This window comes from Pyxicephalus adspersus, chromosome 6, assembly GCF_032062135.1.
Source record: "Pyxicephalus adspersus chromosome 6, UCB_Pads_2.0, whole genome shotgun sequence".
Classification (NCBI taxonomy): domain Eukaryota; kingdom Metazoa; phylum Chordata; class Amphibia; order Anura; family Pyxicephalidae; genus Pyxicephalus; species Pyxicephalus adspersus.
This window is the reverse complement of record NC_092863.1, coordinates 85287559-85310960: the sequence shown is the minus strand read 5'-3', so window position 1 is coordinate 85310960 and position 23402 is coordinate 85287559. Positions and strand designations below refer to the sequence as shown.

The window sequence follows — 23402 nt, the reverse complement described above, 5'->3', positions numbered from 1 at the left end:
TCAGGATGTAGATGCTGACCCTGGGGGTATTTAAAGAAACATCCACCTATATACATTTCTTTATCTTAAATAGGCCACATCCCTAACATTCATTGGAAAAAATATGCAATGAAAGACGTCAATTTTAGGCGGGACTTTTAATACCAGTACTATCAATATATTACAAAAATAACAAAATGTTATTAATAATTAACATTAAAAACAAACATACTTTCAAATACATAAAACATAAAAAAAAATCATGGGTGTATATAATGGCCTCTCCTTACAGAATACCCCCAAGGGGTGTAAATTCTGGATTATATTTTGATGCGTTTCGCAGAAAAAAATCCGCTTTTTCAGGAGGAAGGAGAGGAGAAGTCTATAACCATGGAGACATATATTACTCTCATGCATGGAAAGTACAAGATAAAAAACAAACCCAAATCACACAATTATCCCAAAACCCTGGGGTACATAAATAAAGACGGTGCTCTTCTTCTGAAAGGAAAATCAGACAAATGTATTGTCATTGTAATGCTGTGATACTTGAGACAGGCAACAATTTCCTTTACATATGACTAACATTTCTAAATTCTTCATCTAACAAAGCAAAGCTTCACTTTTTGGGTTCACTTCCATATCAGAGTTTAGGTCACAGCTAGGTTTATGGTAAAAGGTCAGCAGGTAAATTTAAGATATATATATTGTGTGCTGCTTTCCCCACCTCTTAGATAGTAAGATTTTCTGGGCAGGGTCCCCTCCTCCTCCTGTGTCACTGTCGGTATCTGTCTGTCATTTGCAACCCCTATTTAATGTACAACGTAATATGTTAGTGCTATATAGATACTGTTTATTAATATAATTATTATTATTATTATTAACATAATAATATTAAGATTAATGTGTAGGACTGGATTGATATTTTCAAGTGAAAGTTTTGTGTTTTCCTGCCTAAGTTAATTTTCAAGTTTTATTTTGAAGCTTAGGTTAAAGGGTAATCATTAGGTGTTAGGATTAGGTTACACGTTTATTTTCTGGGGTAGGTATAAAGGTTAAAGACCAACGTAAGTCTTTTTTTTTTTACATTTTTGCAGTGATGGGTTAAAACCTTTGCAATGTTTGTATCTTATCCCTATTTACCTAAAATAGCTTTTATGGATTACAGAAGCTTCTTTCAGCTTTCATGGACTAATACTTGTACCAAAAAATAGTCTCATCGCCTCTCAATAGTCAATAAAAAATTTTTTAGGAATGAAAAACGGTTAAAAAAACACTAAGGCATAAACCAAATTTTTTTATTGCTGTTTTTATTCTTAACTTTTATTGATAAAGCACCAGCATAGCAGATGACACAACCTGCATAGGCACACAGGATGTCACCTGCCCAAGCTGCTTGACATACACCCAAAAAGCGCTTCCTCCAAATAAAAAGTAGCTATTTCAATAAGCAAAATTGAAAGTTTCTACTTTGGAGACATTTAGCTTCTAGGGGATCTGTAATGTAATTTGCTATACACTAAACATTCACTGCCTAATAAATACAGCCCTTGATGGACAAGGAGAACTCTTCCATAGCAAAGAAAAATGGAGAAAATCATAAACACTTTTTTTTTTTAAACTAGTGATAATGTCCCTTTAAATTTCAACAGTATTTCACCAGTTTGGAAAAAAAAAGTTAGTCAATAAATACAGAGAATATATTTTCCTTATGTACACAGTCAGAGTATCACCCAGTGACACCATTTTACAAACATCAAAGTGCTGACTTGTGTGTACTGAATGTAATTGTGTTGGTTTTTAGCAGGAGTGTATTATGCACCTGTAATTTTAGAGTGACAGGTATAGAATAAATACAGGTCGGCACATTCCTTTATACCTTGTACTGAAACTTTGCTTCATTAGATAAGTCTGTGTGATCTGCCCGCACTGATATTAGTCTGAAGGATATTTTATATGTAGAATATGAGTAGTGATAAAACTTGATTTAGTCCAGCATGGGTTGTCTGAGCGTGCAGCCAAATAAATATTTAAACATATATCTATCTACAGCAGCACATATGTCTAAAGGGGTCCTAAGGGAACATGATGGTCTGGAAGTTATACTTTTTGATAGAGGAATTTACCAATAGGATTCTTCATGTTTTCCACAGATTTTGTTATAATACAATACAGTACAACAGTATAAACATCACATTGTCTTGCATTATACTATGTAACAGCTTTTTCTTGCTCATCATCTGAATAATACTACAGAATAAAACCAGGGACATCATTTTGTGTTTGCAGAACACGTGGTAGGCTTAAAATCACAGTCACATGTTAATTTATTACTGTCAGTGTCCCCAAATTTTGCATGTGCCATTGGTTTCTTGTTTTTTTTTTTAAATAACTACAGTAGGAGAGTTTACACAGGAATTGAATCACAAATCACAATAGAGTTTCTGGGAGGCATAGGAAATTTGTGATTGTTTACCTTACCTTTTTTTTTTTTTTTTTTTTTTTGCTGTTTGTGTTTTTTATATGGAGGATGTTTGTGTCAGAGTTTCTTTTCATAGTGATCACATCATAGTGATTATTGGCAGCTGCTATGAAGCACTGGGCAAAAGATCAGTCAGATCTAGTACATGTTAAGCATTCATTCTTTACTTACCTGCTCTTGCAGCCCATTTTCCATATTTCTGCTTCTAGTTCTTAATATTACAGGATCTGGCTAGCACTCCCAGAGAAGAACCACTAACAATGTGAGACCCACTACTCACCCACTACAAGCTGACATCTGCAATCACTGCCATTGGACATTTTCCCAAATGGCTTGCTATACAGCGTTGTGCATAAGAGACTCCTATATTTTAACAAAAGCCGACTTAATCTCATGCTTGGCACTGCATAGAAATTTAGTAATGTAAGAATATTGCTATGGTGATGGTGAATATTGGATCCCCCACAGAGAGAGGTGGGTCTGCTTTGGGGGACAGAAAATTATTATTTAGGTATTAAGGTAGGAATTATTAAAGGTATAAAAGACGAGCACAAACTGAAGGGCCAGTCACACGCATTAAAAACAAGCATTTTTTTCTGTTTGGGAAGGGGGCCACATAAAGATTTTGCTATGTGGCCCTGTGATTCCAAATTAGTCCCATGGTAAAAGGTGAAGGATCATTCAAGGTTTTTATTTGTTATTACAAAATGAACAATTGAGACTTGTCTTGTGGTGAAGCGGTTAGTAAGATAACTGAAACCAAATGACCACTATTTCTAAAGAAAAGGGAGAGAAAGGCCTTAAAAACTGTAAACTGTGCATTACATACCCCCAACCATCCTGGATTCTGTGGGCACATCCTTTGATTTTGAGTGTGTACATTGTATATGTTATGTCTGATTTATCAATGCTCTCCAAGACTGGAGAAGGTAGACTATCATGGGAGCACCTGGATGATCCAGCAAACCTCGAACAGATCTAATGTCTGTCTAAGATTGAAAACACTTGCTAATAGGAAATTATTTTTAGAGAAAATCTATTCCAGGTTTGCTGGATCACCCAGGTTTTCCTTTAATAGCCTATTTCCTTTAGTCTTGAAGAGCTTAAATAAATTGGGCTCAATACGTTGGCTCAAATGCTAGTTACCCAGAACTTTTTAAGCCATTCTCACTATTTTGTGCAATTTAGCTATTTGCATTTTTAGCAATCCCAAACTGTCTCTTTGTCAAATTCTAAAATTTGGAGGTGTGCTGCTACTATATCCAACACTTTGGCTTTGGACAAGTTTGACCCTCTTACTTTCACCAGTACATCAGTGTCAGCACCGGTCAGAGTTTATTTACGTTTTTCTCTGCAGGCTGCAGGTAGGCTAATTTTGATAAGTACAGCAAAACAAAGAATGAAACAGCCACAAAGACATACAACAAAACAAACAGGATTATCCTGTATAAATAGTTTTACTTATAAAACTTTTTAAACGATTTGTAAAATAAAAAAAATTTGTATTCTCAACAAAAAGAAAAACATAAAATTAAAAATACAAATGAAACTTTAAGTTACAGACACATTTTATATTACATTTTTATAATTAAAAAATATTTACAACACATAAATAGAAGTCAACCTGGACTTCTGTTACTACAATCATGTTAAAGGTCAGCAGCATTGTTCCTTCCAATGAAGTGTAGAAATGAGATGAATACAATTACATGAGTATAAAAAAAGGATACAGTGCAATGAATGAATATTTTTCAAGGATACCAGTGATTGTAATCAAACAACACTGAAGACAATTGATCAGTGAGGCTAACATAAAGAAATATTCACTATGACTTCTGTTCCATGTCTGTCATTGTGGCAGCTTTTATTGTTTACTGGCACTTACAATGTACCCAAACCCAAAGAGAAGTAAGGAATTAGAGCCTCTGTCCCATTTGTATTGCTTTGTGTCTATCCTTGCTGGGGAGATCCATTCGCACCTACAATTAATTGTATGTAGGGGACCCAATATTAAAATGAAACCTCTCCAATGGCATAGAAAAAAAAGTTAAAGTACTCCCTATGTTATTCAAAATTGAAAAGGCTTGCCTTTTAATATACTTAAATTTTACAGAAATATCACTTCTTAGTTGACACTTGGACTAGGCCATGGTCCCAATCTAAAGCTAGCTACAGTGATGCATATAGATCTAGCCTGTGCAGAATGACAAAACTTTTCGTAATGTCCATAGCCAGTGCTCAGCAGTATTAGAGAATGGTAGATGGCTGAAGGAAATCAGCCTCAAACCCCAAACAGTACTGCAGCACAATAAATACACCATGAGTAAAGAATCTTTCATTCTCATCACTGTACACCCTGAGAAAGATAAAGTGGTGATAAAATATAATAAAATGCCCAATATGTCATGCAAGTCTTGGAGTCCTGTTCCTGCTAAACTGTGCTTCTTGTCTTAGCAGTGGCGCCAAAATTGGTGCAAATAACACAATACTCTGACTTAGTTTTTCTTTAAGGCTCTTAAAATAAAATAGGGTCTAATATATACAACAACCAATCAAAATTTACCTTTTTTATCATTCAAAAATAACTATGCACAGTACCTATTAATAGTTCATGCTTTTTATTTATAAAGTCCTAATGGTTGCCGATAGTCTCCTGATCTAATCTGCTCTACAAAACTGAAAAACAAAATCTGTCAGCTATTGACCTGTAGACCATAGCAGACAAATTATTCAGCAACATTTAGATATGAGGTTTTATATGCCTCATGCAGTGTTTCCTATGGAGGTTTTAACTAGCTGCAATACACAGAAAGTTTGCATTCTAGTGCACATTGCTTTCGATGCCAAATGGTGCCAAGAGGCAAGTGGTACAGTTCAAATCAGCCATGCAAAATCCAGGAATGAGTTCATTTTAATACTGGTAAATACAACCTTGTGTTATGTGCAGTCAATCCTAGCAGGTGTCCTATTTATAAAATGTACCTGTCATCCATTTGCAATTTATTATTGCCAGTCTAAGTTTTTTTAAAAATGAGACTAAAAAAAAAAGTGTGTATGTGCCAGTGCACAAAAACGTTATAAAGAAACTGCCATTTGGAATACTGGCTGTCTGCTGTCTCTAACTCAGAAGGAGGGACAAGAGGTTTGGGAGCATTTGGGCAATGTTTATCCTTCAAATTGTTTAAGAAGTGAATAAAAGTGCTGACTTTGCACTGCTGATTGCTTGTGATGGCAACATCTGTTTAAAAATGTAAAAGCAGTGTTTCAGTCTGCTTTACAACACAGTCTTACCATGAGACAGATTTGATTTAAATAAAAAAGTCCAATGAAATAATCACGTGTATAGTGACTCAGTTACCCTGAGACTATAATGAGTTTTGTCCGCCCCCTAGTGGTAGTCCAAACTTTGAGCAGCGCAAGCTGCAAGCACTCTGTATTTCTGGAAGTGTAGTTAGCTGATTGCATTCAAACTTAGTTAGGGACCCATCTAAATTTATGTCCCCCACCATTGGTCTTGATGGTAAAAGCATTTCCCTGGGGAAAGGCAAGTGTCCGGATAGTGCTATGGTCTTTGATGGAGGTTCTGAAAGAGACATCTCCTTCCAAGTCAGTGTCAGATAGGTTCAATGAGCTGTGACCTGTAGATGTCTTTAGGCCATGAAAGGCTCCACACATTTTTATCCCTGAAGCAGCTTCATCCAGGCCGTCCATGGGGTCATCGGATTGCAGCTTGGGTCGCTTGGCTTCTACATAGTCACATCCCATGAGGGCAGCGTTGCATTTCTTTGAGATCTCGCGCAATATTTCATCCACCTGATTGCATTCCTGATCGCTGGTCTGCTGGAAAAACTCCTCCAGATTTCTTTTAACTGGTGGCTTTGTCAGGACCCCATCAGAGGAGAGCTTGGAAATGGCTCTGGACCGGTGACTCATTAGCTTCTGCAGAACACAAAACATAATTGACTTTACTATAAGATATATTGTTCTATAATAAGCCCAGCTTCAGACTAAACTTTTTTTCCCTAGAGTGAAGGTTTAATGGGACTCCATTGCAAAGATTTCCAATCACTTGTTACATCAGGACAAGATAGAAAGGAAATGATGGCCAACAATATATACAATTACCAACACAGGACACAAATTTTAAAATATGTATCTTATTAGTAATACTGGTAACACAATCCATTTTTTTACCAGCCAAGTGGTGACTCTTTTAGGAGAAAATTATATTTTTTGTTCTGATGCTCAGCTCTGATGCTGGTCAATACAAAAGGATGTGATAGAAAATCTCCCTAATGAGGTCACAAAAGTAGAAACCTAAAAAGGTTCTAAATACTTCCCACTCATCTAAAACAAACAAAAATGTTTACTTAGAGGTGTGCATTTTCATTAAGACAATATAATTTACACTGTAAAACAGAAATATAAAAAGAATAAAAAGTAAATGATGAAATGTCTTTGCTTTCCAGTTCTTGTCTATACTGTAAGCTCATGCGCCCTCTGCTGGCAGAGTGTGACATTGCAGAGTACAGGTAAATTGCCCCCTACTTACATCAAGTACAGATGCCAAGTGCTTTGCCTGGTTTGCGAGTTCATTGAGCTGAACGTTCTTCTCTTTGAGAGAATCGATCTCTTCTTGTTTTTCATTCAGTGTCACATGTAGCTGGAATGTGAAAAGGCAAATAGTGAGCGATGTTGTCGGACTGTATATGATATGTACAACAGATCTAATCCTGATGGGACATACCTGATTGTTATGCACCAAGGCGTCTCCCAGCGCTTTCTGGTTGTGATCTGCCATATCCCTCCAGTACTGCTCTGTGCTGGGGATGGGCTGTACGTTGATGGGCATAAGCTGGCATGGCTGAGAGGGAATAGGGGGTGCCAGGCACTGGTCAAACACAGACACATCGCAAGGGGGCAGCTGGAAGTCTGCAGTGCCCAATCCAGCCTGCATGTGGGAGGACTGATCTGCAAAGAAATGTCCACATTGAGTCATAATGAAAGGGAAAGAAGAAAGAAACAAAGTGATGTATTGAAAAAATACATATACAGAAAGATATGAAGCATTGATAGATAACCGATCAGTCTAAATCCTATTGTGCAGCATGCCATTATAATATTTCAAGGGACTGTAATGGCAATTGTAGTTCACTACTGTCACTCCACAGATAGATAGATAATAAGTAGCATATTATTGTAGCATAAGTATTTATATAAGATATATTCATTGACGATTGATAGAGATGATACAAAGATACAGCTATGGATAGATAGAAAGATGGAAAGGTAGATAAAAGAGTGACCCTTTGAGAAAAGAAAATTTAGAGAGAGAGATGGATAGATAGATAGATAGATAGATAGATAGATAGATAGATAGATAATAGATGGCTGGATAGATAGATAGATAGATAATAGATGGCTGGATAGATAGATGATAGATGGATGGATGAACAGATAGATAGATATATGGGGTTAGAGATCAAAGATAGATGTTGTAACATAGGTATTTGTATAGGATATATCCATTAATGATGGGGATTAACAGAAAGATGATTAGATAGATGTATAGATATATAGGTGATAGATATATTAATATAGATACATGAGTAAATAGGTAAGTGATAGATATACTTGTATATGGATACATAGATAGGTAAGTGATAAATGTTTAGATATATGAGAAAAAGATAGATATATTGATAAATAGATACATAAGTAGATAAGTACATAAGTAAGTGATAGATATATTGGTATATAGATGAATGCATACTGTAGATAGATAAATAACTGATATAATGATGTATAGAAATATAGGTAAGTGATAGATATATTGATATACAGATACATTAGTAGATAGGTAAGTGATATATAAATGAATAGATAAATAGGTAAGTGATATATAGATGTATAAATATATAGATATGTGATATATGGATATATAGGTATTTCTTAAACAAGTGCTGTACAGAAAATGAACCAGGAAAATATCAAAAATTTAAAAAGTAGGTCCTATACATCGAATTTTTAGATACAACAAGATTAAAAACAGATTAATATAATTGTCGGATATTAGAACAAGTAAATTTGTATGTTATAAAACACACGGATGCAATCGCATTGCCCACACATAAATGCAGATTTGCTGCCAGTCGATAGATCCCATGTATATGTCGGATACATCGCACTGCTCACAGCACATCGCACACCGCTTGGTATGCAAGAAGGAGCCCCGCGGTACTTCTAGAGCCTGCACTACATACACATCAGTCACACTCACCTGCAATGAAGTTGTCCACAGCATCTCTGAAGTCCTGCAGATCAAAGTCGGCTGTTCCTGGCAAGCAATGAACCTGTAAGGGACAAGGACAGGTGTAATTACAGGCGGTACATGTGCAGGGAATGTGATTGTAGCTGAACCCAGAGCCAAGCTCCATACCTGGTGATCATAGCCATAGGCTGGGAAGGGGTATTGGCATGCTTGGATTGCCATAGCCATCAGTGTATGTGCCAGTTGCAGACGGGGCGGATGATTGACTGGGTCAGATGGAGATCCCAGCAGCAGGTGTATGGGAGGAAGGTGCAGCCAGGTATCCCAAACCTTTAATGAACTTGTCAGCCTGGGCTGCCCCTATACACCCTATGGTCACAGCTGATTGGAGGGCAGCGAGCCAATCAGAAGCCTTTACAAAGCCACATTCCTCTGAGTGCAGTGACAGATTAACCCATGCTGCTTGCTGCAGAGTGCACTGCCTCACCTCGGGGCAAACAGAATGGCTGGGGGTATAACATCTACATAATGGAAGATTAGGGAGCCTCCCATCCATTGTACTAACAATACAGACTGTACAATGAGCAGGTCGCCAGAGCCTATTCAAGGCAGCCTTTGTCCTTCTATTAGCTGGATTACCTGTGTACACTTTACACCTCTGCCTAGCCATCAATAGCATTGCAAATACATCTTTGCCGATTCAATGAGATCATTTACTCAGTAACACATTAAGTTTATTGTATGTATTTGCTAAAAGCAGCCTGTACTTTTGGTGAGGGACTACTAGTGTCAGCATGCCTTGTTTTCTTAACATCAGCCATAAGCACAGCCTGTACATATGACGAGGGACTACTAGTGCCAGCATGCAATGCCAGCAGCTTGGAGGTGATGAGAGAATGCTAAAATAACATTTGGAGTCTACAAACTATACTAGAATCATTTTACCTTACAGGGCTGATTTCAGTGCATGGTTAGGTTTTGAACATATTCACAATTTTCACTAACATTAAGTTTGCTAAATGAACAGCTCATTGTAAAAATCCACCCAGTGTGTAATATATCATCTATTAAACAGCCAGTGTTTGCATTCAATATCCCAGGTTTCCAATAGGAATACAAATTTTTTCCCCAAGTGTCTTTTAATAAATAGCTGATCACATGATTTATATAGATGTGTGTAGGAAATGTGCTTCAAATCAGGGTAGATTCCAGTAAGTGACCTAAAAGTGATTAATATAGAAGTCTTGGATATAACATACAGCTGGTTGTCTTCCTCCATATCAGGATTGATCCCAGTAAGTGACTTAGCATTAGGTATACCAGATCACATGATTTATATAGCAGTTTTGGATACAACATGCAGCTGGTTGTCTTTGTCTTTATCAGGGTAGATCCCAGTAAGTGTCTGTTAGAATGACCCTCTACATATAGCTGTGCCCTGTCTAGGAGTGGACTTGGCACTGAGCTTGTAATATAACTGAATTCTCTTTCTAATCCTCCTCCAAACATACTGGAAGTGCCAATCATTATGCAAGTCCATAGCGGGAGTGCCAAGGTCTATATATAGAGAACTACTGGCTGCATCAGGATTGCCAACCACATAATGGCAAAGATTGCAAAACCTGCGCAACAGTTGCCAAGCCAACTCAGTGCCAGGTATTGTGTTTGGAGTAGATCACTGGCACTGCTTAACATTGACAGTTATAGATATGCACTGACATGGGGCAGGACAAGCAATGTATTTGCTGAGCATTGGATAACAGATTATAATGTTTGTATCTTCAAGAGAACCTATCCTGAAACAAAATACATATGTGAAAAGACTCACTGTGACTGCTATCCAGTCTCCAGGATTTGTACAGCTGCTATCTAAGAATCCCTACACAAGTGTTCTGATCTGAGACTGATTTCAAACATTTGCTTCATAGATGAGCACTAGAGGATCACCGCATTGTGTGGCTCAGAGTACAATAAGTATGCCAAGTACAGGAATAACTAACATTTCAGAAGCTTGACTGTGCAACTTTTGTTCCCATTTAACTGTCATTAACTGCCATTTTAGCCATAAGAAGGCACCAAGAAGATAATTAGTGGGTTTTGTCTATGGGGTCACTGGATGGGATGTCAGATCTATGCTGGACAGGGGTAGATATAGGGAGGTGCAATGTGTGCCACTGCATACGGGTCTCAAACCCTCCTCAGCCAACAGCGGCTCCAAGCCAGTTTATCAGGGGGGCCCCAAGTCAGTTCCGCACAGGAGCCCATTGTTGGCTACATCCCCCACTTGTGATGGAAGATATTTGCACTAAACTGATTTCATTTTATGTTTATTCTTCTCTAATAATATCATTAAACTTATTATATATTATATCATATTATATAGTTTATGTATTTGTATATACTTTGTATATACAAATATACAGTATGTCATTCTATTCATGATATAACAATGACTTTGCATCAGTCTATAGCCTGTGATTTTCAAAGTTTTGTATTGGAAGTATTGGAAAAGGGTAATGATGTGTAGTAACTCTTAGCAACCACATTTCTAAATAGTACAATACTGTACAATACAATAGATAAAATTCTGATCAGTAGGTTCTCGCTTCATAGAGATGTAATAATGGACCTATGGTAAATAGGATTATAAAGGTCCTGTAGTAATCACACGTCTGACCTGGGAATAACGAATATTAGTTCCTATAGTAACCCAGCATTGTTTTCCACAACACATCCACATGGACTGCCCTGGATACTGCAAACTGTGTGTGTGCTTTAAACCTCGGATATCATATGCTAGTTATACAAGTAATAAGCCCTACATGGATTATGCATGCAAGATGTCTGCAGCAGAAATGTGGGTTAATGTATCATACACAAAGCTTTTTGCATTAATCAGCAGAAGATCATTAAGGAAAGCTGGATCTAATATGCACATATCCATAGAAATCAATTACATTGTATTGTTTCATCTGTTGGAAAGGAAAACAAGTAATGTGATTGGCTACTGGGAGCAACAGACATTATTCTTCTGTTCTTTTCTCTCCTTTGGTTTCCATATATCAGATATGATAGTTTTTGCTATTGGTGACAGTAAAATGCCTAAAACAATGCAATAAAAAACAATCTTACTTGTATTAATGTATTGGTATACTCTAGTGTAATAATTGGTCTGAGTTCAAATGGCTGATGTCTGTTTTGCCATTCATTTCATATTCTGATTGTATAATATTTGTACAATCTCATTCAGATTTACCAAAACATGGTAAATGAAAACATGCATGCAGTTAGAACCATATCACACAGACTCTTGAGCTACCATAAACTGACAGCTTTAGTGCACCCACATTCTTCGGTGTGGTGTGTATGATATCATGATATGCAATTATTGATTCATTTTGCGTAATCAGAGGCTACTATCTGTAAAGTAATTGTAGCTCTAGCACACACAAAAATATTCACTACCAATTTTGCACTCAACCCACTAATTGGATCAATATTCCAATAGGTAACAGATTGATTGTTCTAAAACACGGCACAAAGTTCAGTACAAAATTCTGCCCTTCTATCCAAGGAAAAACTCAAATCAGAATTCTAATTTGTTATACTTTATCATTTTTACACATGAAACAATGTATCATTTGATATCTAATAATGCATTTGATCAATCCACAACCAATCAGAACCCAAAATAAAGTCACAGTCATTTGGCTTCTGACCTCCTATCAGATTCACATATTGATCATTTTATCAGTTTGGTGAAAATCTGTAGCTCAGTTGCACTAACAATTACAGCCTCATTGATGTGATACAATTAGGACATTGGTCTATAACACACAAGAGCACCATGCTAAATGCCTTGTGATATAAAACTGTTGTAGTATTACTGTAAACAGCAGCCCTTACACTGGTCTATTTAAAGTCAATGAAAGAGGTTTAGTGCAGTGACAAATCAGTCACTTCAATCAACAAACAGTCATTAGATTACATCAAAGACAGGTTCTTTTTTAAGTACATCCTTTTTTTTGTTACCTGTTGCTCGAGTGCGCCCCTAGCGGCGTCCTGTTGTATGACAGCGTTACAATCAGCCAAGTCCTGCCAGTCAATGGTGGAGAGTGCTGCTGGGGGAAAATTTACAGCAATCAGCTGACACTTCAGACTTATGATTTTATGAAATATTATCGATTGTAAGAAGCATTTACCTGCACTGGGTGACGGGTCTACATAGATGGTCAGGGGGCCACTGGGCTCGGCAAAAATCCTTTTTATCACCTGCCAGTGATAAATCAAAGTTAATAGATGTGAGATGTGCACGTGGCTTACAAAACCCACATATTAAGATTAAAGATCTTTTAGGGCACTAACACAAATCACTAATATTCCTCTAAAACTCATGTATTGAAAAATCCACACGTTTCACAGATTTCATTCTGCTTTCTCAGGAAATCTAAAGATGCAGAATGAAATCTGCAAAACACGTTGGGTGAGAAGGGGATAAATGAAATCTTCTATATGTGAAACGTGAAGAATATTGTATCCACTGTATTATGGATGGAAATTTTTCAATAAGTGTGTTTTAGAGGAATATTAGTACATTGTAATAATGCCTTAAAGGGGAATTTGTTGTGTTATGATTAAGGGAGGTGACACAGAGAGATTGTAAACCTACCCCATAAGAAAAATATATATAACATGGATAATAATTAGAGTGTAAACACCCTACCTTCCTCTCTGGCTTGTCTTGCTTTTTATTCGCCCGGTTGGATAGATCCTGGACCCTGTTGGGACACAGCTTGTCAAATGCTTTCCTTTTATTCTGCATGTTTGCAGCAGAGTGGAGCAGGAGCTGTCAGAAACAATGCACTTGGTACAAATAACTTTATACATAGGAACTTGTGACAGGCAGGCCAATCACAGACAGATGACAGCACCGTCTCCAGGGAAGAAAGCGTCTCTAGCAACGGCGGTGCGGGCGCATGCGCAGTGCGATGTGCGGGGAGCCCGCCAGTGCCCGGGCTGTAGAGCGCACAGCAGAGCGATCAGTGAAAGCTGACAATGGCCGGGGACAATAAGAGCAAGGGACGTGCTTACATCTAATTAGAGGTGTTAGAGATTACCGGTGTCACCAGCTTACACCCCCTGCTGTGGGGACTCTTGTAGATAAACATCTCTAACTGTCTGCTTGTCGTCTGGTAACGGGACATTGAGCGGCAAGGAGGGTTAATGAAGCGCTCATTGGGATCCTTTACTGCTGGATCACATGATCATTAACAAAGTGAATGTGTGTATTAAAATGTATCTGCATTGTGTGAATGATAACACTCTGCAACGCCATACATTAGTCACAAGTAGTGGCATTAATATTATTAATATTAATAATGAACACTATTTATATAGCAACAACGTATTATGCAGCGCTGTACAATAAATAGGGCATACATTATGATCTGTCTGTATAGCAGGTGCAAGAAATTCAGTGCTGTTCTCTTCATTCTGTAGGGGGTTTTATGCAGCGGCACACTCTGCACCTCTATTTTGTCCCCCTAATTATTATTATAATAAACAGGATTTATATAGCGCCAACATATTACACAGCGCTGCACAATAAATAGGGGTTGCAAATGACAGATACAGACAGTGACACAGGAGGAGGAGAGGACCCTGCCCCAAGAGCTTACAATCTAGGAGGTATATTTTAACAGACGTTTTTCTGGAGCTTGAGAAAAGGCAAATTAGCCCAGATCATAATAAGCCCATCACATTAGACAAACCATGCAAAGCTTGTAAATGCATCAAAGGTTCTTCATTGGAGATCCATCAAATCCATCTTTATAGCTAAGAATTATCAATTACCATCCTCATGTCCAATGAAATACCTGTCCAGTGCATTGACATGCACTGACCTTTGGGTTGGTGTCATTGGACAGTCTGGAACAGGATTTCTTTGCCTTTTTAGCATGGGGGAATCCCTAAAAAACACTTTAGGTCTTCAGGGAACCCCTGCTATAGTTACTATATCCACAACTTACATTATATTAGTGTGATGGTCAGTAGGAACAATGCCACTCTCACAAACAGACAAAAAGATCATTGGTGTTGGTGAAAACTGACATGACACTGACAAGACAAATTGCTCATTGTTTAAAGAACCCCTAGTAACCTCTGGAGGAACCCAAGAGCTCCACAAAACCTTGGTTGAGAAACACTGGTCTGGAATTTTAAAGTCAGGAAAAATCAGCCCCAGTAAAATGAAATCACAGAGGAGCACAGTAAAATCTTTCATTGGTTCAATCTGAGTTTCAATTGTATTAGTCTGTAACTATGTTTTGTTTGTAGGTCATCGTTTTCTCATTTAGCCACTGACTGTGATGACTTGCTGGGCTTTGTTTTAAACATTTATTTGTGTAGTTGATTCTCTTTTACTTCTGATGTTATTTGCAGATTTACAGTGTTAATGCTTTTGTATATCAATTTGAATTCTTCCGCTCCATTTTATCATTTCCCCTATTCTTCATTCCCTTTTTCTTAAAATTACTATTGCATTTTCATCAATTAAAAGTTATTGAAATAATAAAAGTTTTCCTGGATTATAAAGGTATTATCTTGGGGTGGCAGATATGTTTGGGTGTCTTTACTGGTGTTGCTTAATCGTGTAGTTCAGTGTTTCTCACCTTTTTAACATGGGTAAATCCATTAAATAACTTTCAGGTCTTCAGGGAACTCCTGCATTAATTACTATATCCACAGCTCATAGTACATTAGTATGGTGGTCTGTTGGAAGAATGCCTCTTACATTGCTGGCCAGTGGGAAAAATGCCACCTTTAAACTGTCAATTGCCAATTGCTCAAGAAACCCCTAGCAACCTCTGGAGGAACCCTCGTTGAGAAGCACTGTTGTAGCACTTTATATGCCAATGTGGCAGATACAATTTATAGAAAGTTTATCCTTCAAATAATTTTAAATTCTGATAAACACAGAGAGAGAAAGTAGGAACAGTGTTCCTATTATACTGGGGGCCAGATGGGGGGCCCCCTTCTAGTCAAAAAGAGCATTGCCTAGAAGCAATTTAGTTTGTTCACAAAAAGTCTCACTCTTCCTATTCACTACAGAATCCCTATTCATCTCGACTAAAAGACTGTCCACCATGGGTACAATTATGGATCATTTTGGGGAGTGCTGGGGAGGAGAAGAATAGATGTACAGTTATACTTTAGGTATTTGTGTTACTTTGAAGTAAGTAAAAATCCCCTTTATATTGTCAGTGAAGACATATTTAAAATAAAAACACAGAAAGTCCCTAAGAATACATTCATGTTTACATCTTATCTGATTCATATGATCTGTGATTGTACATGTTACAGTTCATCTCTTTTATTTGTTCTGTGATTTTACGTGTTGCTTCATTCTTTTCCTCATGTAGTTTCTGGTCACAATGGTATGGCTCCTGGTATACAATAATATTTTTGGTGGGATTTAAATTCATATAATTTATTGCAGCCCTTGATTGCATTGGCAGATTATGACTACAGGTAACAAAACACAGGCATCAGAACTCCAAAATACAGGATTCTTGCATTTTTGTAAAAGCACAATATATATAATGAATAATAGTCTATTTACACCATTGTATTGTAATGTTGCACATGTTACACAATTGGGGGTAATGCTTGTTACATACATTCGAATGGTACACCAATTTAAATCATAATTGACCTACTTTGCAGCACACCACAACACTTGATAATGAACATGCAGCAGGTGGGAGTTTAGTTCTGTTGTTTTGTGTTACACATTCTATTCAAATGAATGGGCTGCCTTAAATCCATACACGTTATGCCTCTCATAACGTGTTAATGTGTGTGCATTAAAAACACACTTCAATGAATCTCCCTGGTGTGAATAAGTCATGATTAGGGTGATACATGTGGTAAATCCTAAACCTTAGTGCTGATTGTAGTATCACTGACATTTCTGTATTCTACCTTTTTGCTTTGAGCTTATCCATATAATTATTATTAATTCAAGAAGCAATTATGTATCCATTCCAAAAATCTGCAAAGCTAATGCTTAAACAAGTAGTAAGCTAATATTCCTCTTACACAGTATATATCAATATATATTAAGAACACATTTTGACATAGCAATACTCAGAAAACAGGCTGCTAGCAGTGCTCTATGTTTGGTGATGTGCATGTCTCTAGTAGGGATGATGCTGGCTCTGCTCTGTGTATGGTGATACACATGGAAGGGAAGTGCATGTCATTGGTAATATACATATGGAAACATAAAGAGGGATGTGCATGTCATTGGTAATATACATATGGAAACATAAAGAGGGATGTGCATGTCATTGGTAATATACATATGGAAACATAAAGAGGGATGTGCATGTCATTGGTAATATACATATGGAAACATAAAGAGGGATGTGCATGTCATTGGTAATATACATATGGAAACATAAAGAGGGATGTGCATGTCATTGGTATTAGATATATGGATACATATAGAGGGGATGTGCATGTCATTTGTAATATATATATGGATACATATAGAGGGGATGTGCATGTCATTGGTAATAGATCTATGGATACATATAGAGGGGGTGTGCATGTCATTGGTAATATTTATATGGATACATATAGAGGGATGTGCATGTCATTAGTAATACATAATAATACATATATGGATACAGTTAGAGGGGATGTGCATGTCGTTGGTAATATATATATGGATACATATAGAGGGATGTGCATGTCATTGGTAATATATATATATATGGATACATATAGAGGGATGTGCATGTGATCTCCGCATATACCAAGTCAGGTCAGGTGCCGTGCAATGCTCTCTGACCACCACAATTGGCGCTGTTTCCTCGCTCAGCACAGGCGCCGTGCCTCGTCCTCCCTGCCCCCGGGTCACTGCAGTTGTTCCTGCGCCCTTTCCCTGCACATTGGCGCCCTCTTTGCCACCACACCGTTGCCATATGTTAGTGTACACAGAAACCAACGACTGTAACTGCTGATGTGTCTGTTAGCAGAGCTCTGGTGATTGAGGGGTTAATCTGGACTATCAGGAGGATTAGGCATGTCCAGGGTGACCCCATAGAATGCTACATGAGACACACTGCATAGAGAACTGCAATGTACAATGTTTATTGAATTGTAGTTATATTCACATTAGGTGAATATAGATAAGTATATCTCATGTACAGGATAATGAAACAATATATTATTAAGGGGTCCATCATAAAATACCTCTGTGAAAAGCATTAGGCAGAAGCTGCAATGATGGATTGACAGACTGCATATTAGTTGTAGATAAAACAGATACAGCATGGGGGTCTGTACATGTCAACGTGTGGCTGAGCCTTTACACTCAGGTGTTATGCTATGTGACAGATTCCATCCATTTATAGCAGCACCCACATGGCCAGCAACCTAAAGCAAATCTGTCAACAGAATAATTGATTACAATAAATTCTTCACTGCAATCTTATTACAAACCAGACCACCAGCTTCATGAACAGAACCCACCACGCAAAGGAACAATTTCATAAGTGTCAGAATCCAATATTTCAGGAGTGTTGGATCCCTGGTTCCCCACTACACTTTGTGGTTCCTCCCACTGGCGCCTATGTCACTATAGCATACAATGGTGATGTAGGGAATGACAGATCAAACCACTGATCCCAGAAGGGGACAAGCGATTCTCCATTCCTAATCCATCTGTGAACTACAGATATTTAAAATTTATCAAAGGTGCAGTTTTTATGTTGTGATTTGGTCTTTTTCTAAAAGAAAAATTCCTGGTTGGAAATATTTTCTGCTAAAGATACCCTATAGGCATAATCCTCTATCGAATGCATTTATCAAAGGGTATGTCTAGAAAAAACCTTTTTAAATCATTTTGGATTAAGTGGATAGTGGGTTAGAAACTCCTTCTGTTTTTTACAGCAAGTTTTTATTAGAAAGGATTATTCTAACTTTCTGTCCTGCTGGGAACTGTTAAACCCTTCAGCAGCAACACCTACAAAAATAAATCCTGGTGAATGTGTTGTTAGCAGGACGGGAATTGAAAGCAAGTATCTCCCTCAAATAGCAAAACCTGGCAGGTGTCATAAAATCTATAATTTTAGATAGGGTTGTTAAAGTTTATGAAAAAGTTTTTGGCTTGGCATATAATTGTACACATAAAGAATAATGGAGAAACGTGTGCTGTTTGTCATGTTGCTGATTCTTAATTTCTAAGCCCTGGAAAATTAATAGAAATCCCCCATTTCTGGAAGTATTGGGTCCAACTATCTGCCAGCTCCTGCAGCCTTGATGGCTCATGATGGCAACGCTTGAGTGGTTTGCCCATAGTTAAAAATAATAAAAGTTTTTTTTTTATCTATAAGCCCTGACAACTTCACATAGACTGCTGTCTGCAAGTTGCTAAATTATCTGTTCATAATACCATAAAAACATAATTTTTGTTGCAACTCCCTACAAATCTGCACACTAAGGAAGTGCAATTTTATCCTGCAGCCCTGCCAGAGGCTGAGACTCTGGACACCTAGGGGCTACAGAAATAAATAAATATTGCCAAACAAATCCACATTATTAATATTATTACTATACAATATTTATATAGCGCCTACATATTACGCAGCACTGTACAAAGTCCATGGTCATGTCACTAGCTGTCCCTGAAAGGAGCTCACAACCTAACGAAAAAGAAACACAAGACAAACATCTATCAATGAGATGAAATTCTAGTGAACACCATCAAATGCAACATTAGCATGTCAAAGAGCACCAATGCATTTCACATGTTAACATCTAAGTAATGACCCAGCACAGTTTTGTATTCCTGCTGTGCACATTTGTACAATCTGCATCTCTGTGCTCCCTTACCAGGCAGCGCTCTGACAACATGCAGCTTGTTATTCGTTGAACAATTGCATGATAAAACCCAACACAAACACTCCAACAATAACCTTCAATAGAAAGGACAGGTTCTCATTAAATTGATTTCTATTGTGGATAGAGCAAAGAACAATAAGAGTCTCCCCCTGAATTTCATTCATGATCAATGCTTAAATGTGGGAGATTTGCTGAAAATTTTATAAAGACAGAACGCGATGGGAAATCTACCCAGTTCATTCACTCATTGTAAAAAATGCTTTTTTTTAGCATATGGAGAAAATTAGAATCCTTTCAGGTTAATATTCCCGTCCCGTGTCTTCCTGTCCTGGTGCCCTATACTCATATATAGTCTTGCTTCACAAGTACAAATGATAAATTTAAATTAGTTAAATCTCCAAGAACACCTATTATATATTGGTACTCTTGCTATAGGATCTATCTCATTCCCATAATTATACCAAAGCAAGGTAGAACTAACAACAAATGGGACTTCTTTTTGGGCAGCAATAACATGAAGTTGACAAAATTATCATTACTAAAGTTATTTAAAAATGTACAGCACTATGGGGCCCTACTGAGACGGGTCAAACTGAAGGGCTGACAGCTTGTTAATTTGGCTATAACACATGAGAATATGAGTTCAAGCACCTATTATTTATGAAGATAAAGATATGGAAATTCATAACTGGACATTGGTTTACCTGTCCCTTTGACATCTGTGGCCCAATACAAATGAAACATCTATAGCATACTTTTGATTTGGGAAAGAGAACAAGAAACTCTCTAGACCTCCTGATGAAGCGGACACTGTTCATCTAACCATTCCATGTTTATTGTTGTAAAAAACCAATACATATACATGGGTGTTTTTTTAATATGCAACAAGAAAAACAATCATTTTGTACGTTTTTAAATAACTTTGGTGATGATAATTTTGCCAATATCATGGTATTGCTGCCGAAAAAGTCCCATTTGTAGTTTGTTCTGTCTTGCTTTGTAAAGTTAAATGTCCCCAATTAAGTTACAAATAAGTGTTTTGGGGGACCTCTGGGTACAAATGTTTTTGTTTTTTATTCAAGCATTCGTGTTGAAGAAACACAGAGCTACCAGAAAAGCAGGCATCTGCACTGGAGGACTTGTTTTTATCCTAACTGTATCCAGGACTTTTGTTTAATACTTGGAAAGTCTGAGCATAATCAAATGTTTATTTCTGCTTGTAATTGGGGATTTTCACCTTATTTTCTGAATGAACTGTTTGGCTTTAGTGTTGCGTCTTCCACTGCTGCTGTGCCCTGCTATAAGAGGCGGATATCAGGTCAAATGTAGGTACCTATGGTGCTTGTATTTAAATGCATCATTTTATTGGGTATTATTGATACAGAGCTGCGATATTCTGCATACTTTATATTAGCCTAGAACAGGGGTGTCAAACTCTGGACCAGAGGCCAAATCTGGCCCCCAACGTCCTTTTTTTGGCCCCCAAAGGAATCCCAAATATGAACTGCAGCCAGCCCACTGCTGCATTGAAATAGTGCCGCACTACAGTGCCCAGCATCACTCGTGTCTATAGACCAGCGGCCTCTCTGCTGATGCATGGCCCCCCATTGGACTGTTTTATAGATGCAAATAATGCCGGGAATTTTAGTAGCGGCGCTATTTCAATGAAGAGGGAGTTTCAGCGGCAGGCTACTCATAAGATTTAGCTCTGCATTAACCGTGTCTGGCAGTTCCAGCACTTTCCCACAGCTGTACTTTTCCTTGCTACTCCAAGGCATGGACTTGAATGGTTCAATTTTCATAAAAGAATATTGTTATAATTATTGTTAGCCTGTGCAAAAAGGTTACCATTGAAATTTAATCCAGAAGGCTACAAATAGAGAAAGAGGCATAAGATTTTTTCTTAAATAAAATTAAAAAATTTTTTTTTTGGGACATCAACTTTGAAAATAATAAAGATTCTTTGTAGTTCACATTTATTTCCAACCGGGAAAGGATAAAATATCAGGTGCCACGTCCCAATAATATTCAGAATAATTAACAAGGAAAGAGATAATGGACTTTTAAAACACCTTCAAATGAAATATCATAACAATTGTGTATTTCCTATAATATATAAATGTATTTATATATTTTGAATTTTAAATCTTTCAGTCTCATTTTTACTAAAGAAACAGACTCTTCAAAATGCGTCAAAAAAGTTTGATAAGACAAAATGTATACAATGTTTTTAACATGTAAAGTGATTTAAAAATGTATTAAATAATGTTTTTATAATTATTAATAAGCTTGTTGTTATAATTATTATTAGGTGTGTTGATAATTGATGGTAGGTGCCTTAAAAGTCTATTGTCTATATCATTTTTAACAGTGATCAGATCTTTAATAGTTGTTCAGTGACTTACCCTCCTTGCCCACAATGAATTGGGATGAGGATCTGCACTGGCCAATAGGAAGGCAGAGGTTGCAGTGGGTCATAATGCAACCCTGAGAGGTATGGTTGATATTTGCATATTAATACACCCTGAATTTGTAGAGAGGTGTTAGGATCCTGCCAACAGTGGCCTATGTTTGTTTCTTTAATGGTGCGCCCCAAAACTAAAATTTTATATGAATATTAAGAGAAAAAACTATTATCTCAGGACTTTGCTCTTGGAGACATACACAGGATATTGACATTACTGATATTAACAACATACTTATACTGACAGAACTATGATCACTCATATGACTGAGTCACTGAGATGCACTCAGAACTTACTTAGTGATATCATGACAGCATTTACATCACATTGCACAGTGATACACTGACAAATACATGACTAACACAGTGACACACTGACAATGTTCTAATGTCACTCTCATAGCCCACCCACTGACACAATGGGCCTGATTTATAAAGCTCTCCAAGGCTGGAGAGGATACACTTTCATGAGTGAAGCTGGGTGACCCAGAAAACCTGAAATGGATTCCTTACAAGTAATTTGCTATTTGTTAGCAAATGTTATCAATCCTGGACCTGTGCCATTCCAGGTTTGCTTGATCACCCAGCTTCACTCATGGAAGTGTATCCTTGGAGAGCTTTAATAAATCATGCCCAATAACTCAGCAGTGACACACAATGTTCGTCATTGAAGTAGAACAAAAAACTTTTTTATTTTTTAACATAGTAAGAAATGGTTGGCAACACTGTCATGTTTAATAGTTCTCAGTGACCCCACAGTGGGAAGATTTACCCTCTGTCCTGTCTGGTAACCATTGTCAATGAGAATAAAAGAAAGGAATAATCCAAAATTTTGAGTTGTAACCAGATCAAGAATAGAAGGGAAATCTTCAAGTGGGGACAATTGTTCCAGTGGCAAATGACCTTAGAGGATTGTTGCTGGAAATCTTTCATGATCCTTTCCAATAAATGATAAACAAATGAATGCTATACACACAGCACCATTTGGTTCAATGACGGGGGAAGTGGGAAGGACAAGAAAAAGAATGCTGTGCTCTCCTCTATAGGAGCGAACAGAAGCTGTTCCGAGTATAGAGTATTCCATTTGCTCTCGGCAACTATTTGATGCAACAGTGAGGAATTCCCTCACTGTTGGGTCATTAAACAGGAAGTAAATAATATCCTCCTCAAAAGGACATGGTGGCAAAACCTATTTAATCAACGGGGTAAGATGCTAGAAGAAAAGTGTGCATATATATTTAAATTCCAAATCTAAAAATGTAGTTTTACATTTTCAGCCACACAAGTCCAGATAG

General features: G+C 37.3%; 1 protein-coding gene across 2 annotated transcripts; it reads right to left on the bottom strand.

The window, feature by feature from the left end:
• Positions 1-3905: 3905 nt before the first annotated feature.
• Positions 3906-13572, bottom strand: MCIDAS (multiciliate differentiation and DNA synthesis associated cell cycle protein). 2 transcript variants are annotated; one of them, XM_072413812.1, is made up of 7 exons: positions 13456-13572; positions 12929-13004; positions 12765-12853; positions 8742-8814; positions 7209-7432; positions 7014-7124; positions 3906-6400 (listed from the first exon to the last, which is right to left on the bottom strand). In XM_072413812.1, exons 1-7 carry the CDS (start codon positions 13552-13554, stop codon positions 5933-5935), a joined length of 1140 nt encoding a protein of 379 aa, XP_072269913.1. In that variant the 5' UTR covers positions 13555-13572; the 3' UTR covers positions 3906-5932. The 2 variants fall into 2 exon arrangements, with proteins under 2 accessions (XP_072269913.1, XP_072269912.1); XM_072413811.1 differs by lacking the exons at positions 12765-12853; positions 12929-13004; positions 13456-13572 and adding an exon at positions 8901-9132.
• Between the last annotated feature and the right edge of the window lie 9830 nt (positions 13573-23402).

Excerpts from the sequence above, each read along its gene's own strand:
- MCIDAS (XM_072413812.1), bottom strand. The coding sequence starts at position 13,554 with ATGCAGAATAAAAGGAAAGCATTTGACAAGCTGTGTCCCAACAGGGTC. Across the intron at positions 12,854-12,928 it reads GTCACCCAGTGCAGGTAAAT|CAGCACTCTCCACCATTGAC; the intron begins GCTTCTTACAAT and ends ATTTTCCCCCAG. Across the intron at positions 7,433-8,741 it reads TGTGGACAACTTCATTGCAG|ATCAGTCCTCCCACATGCAG; the intron begins GTGAGTGTGACT and ends ATTTCTTTGCAG.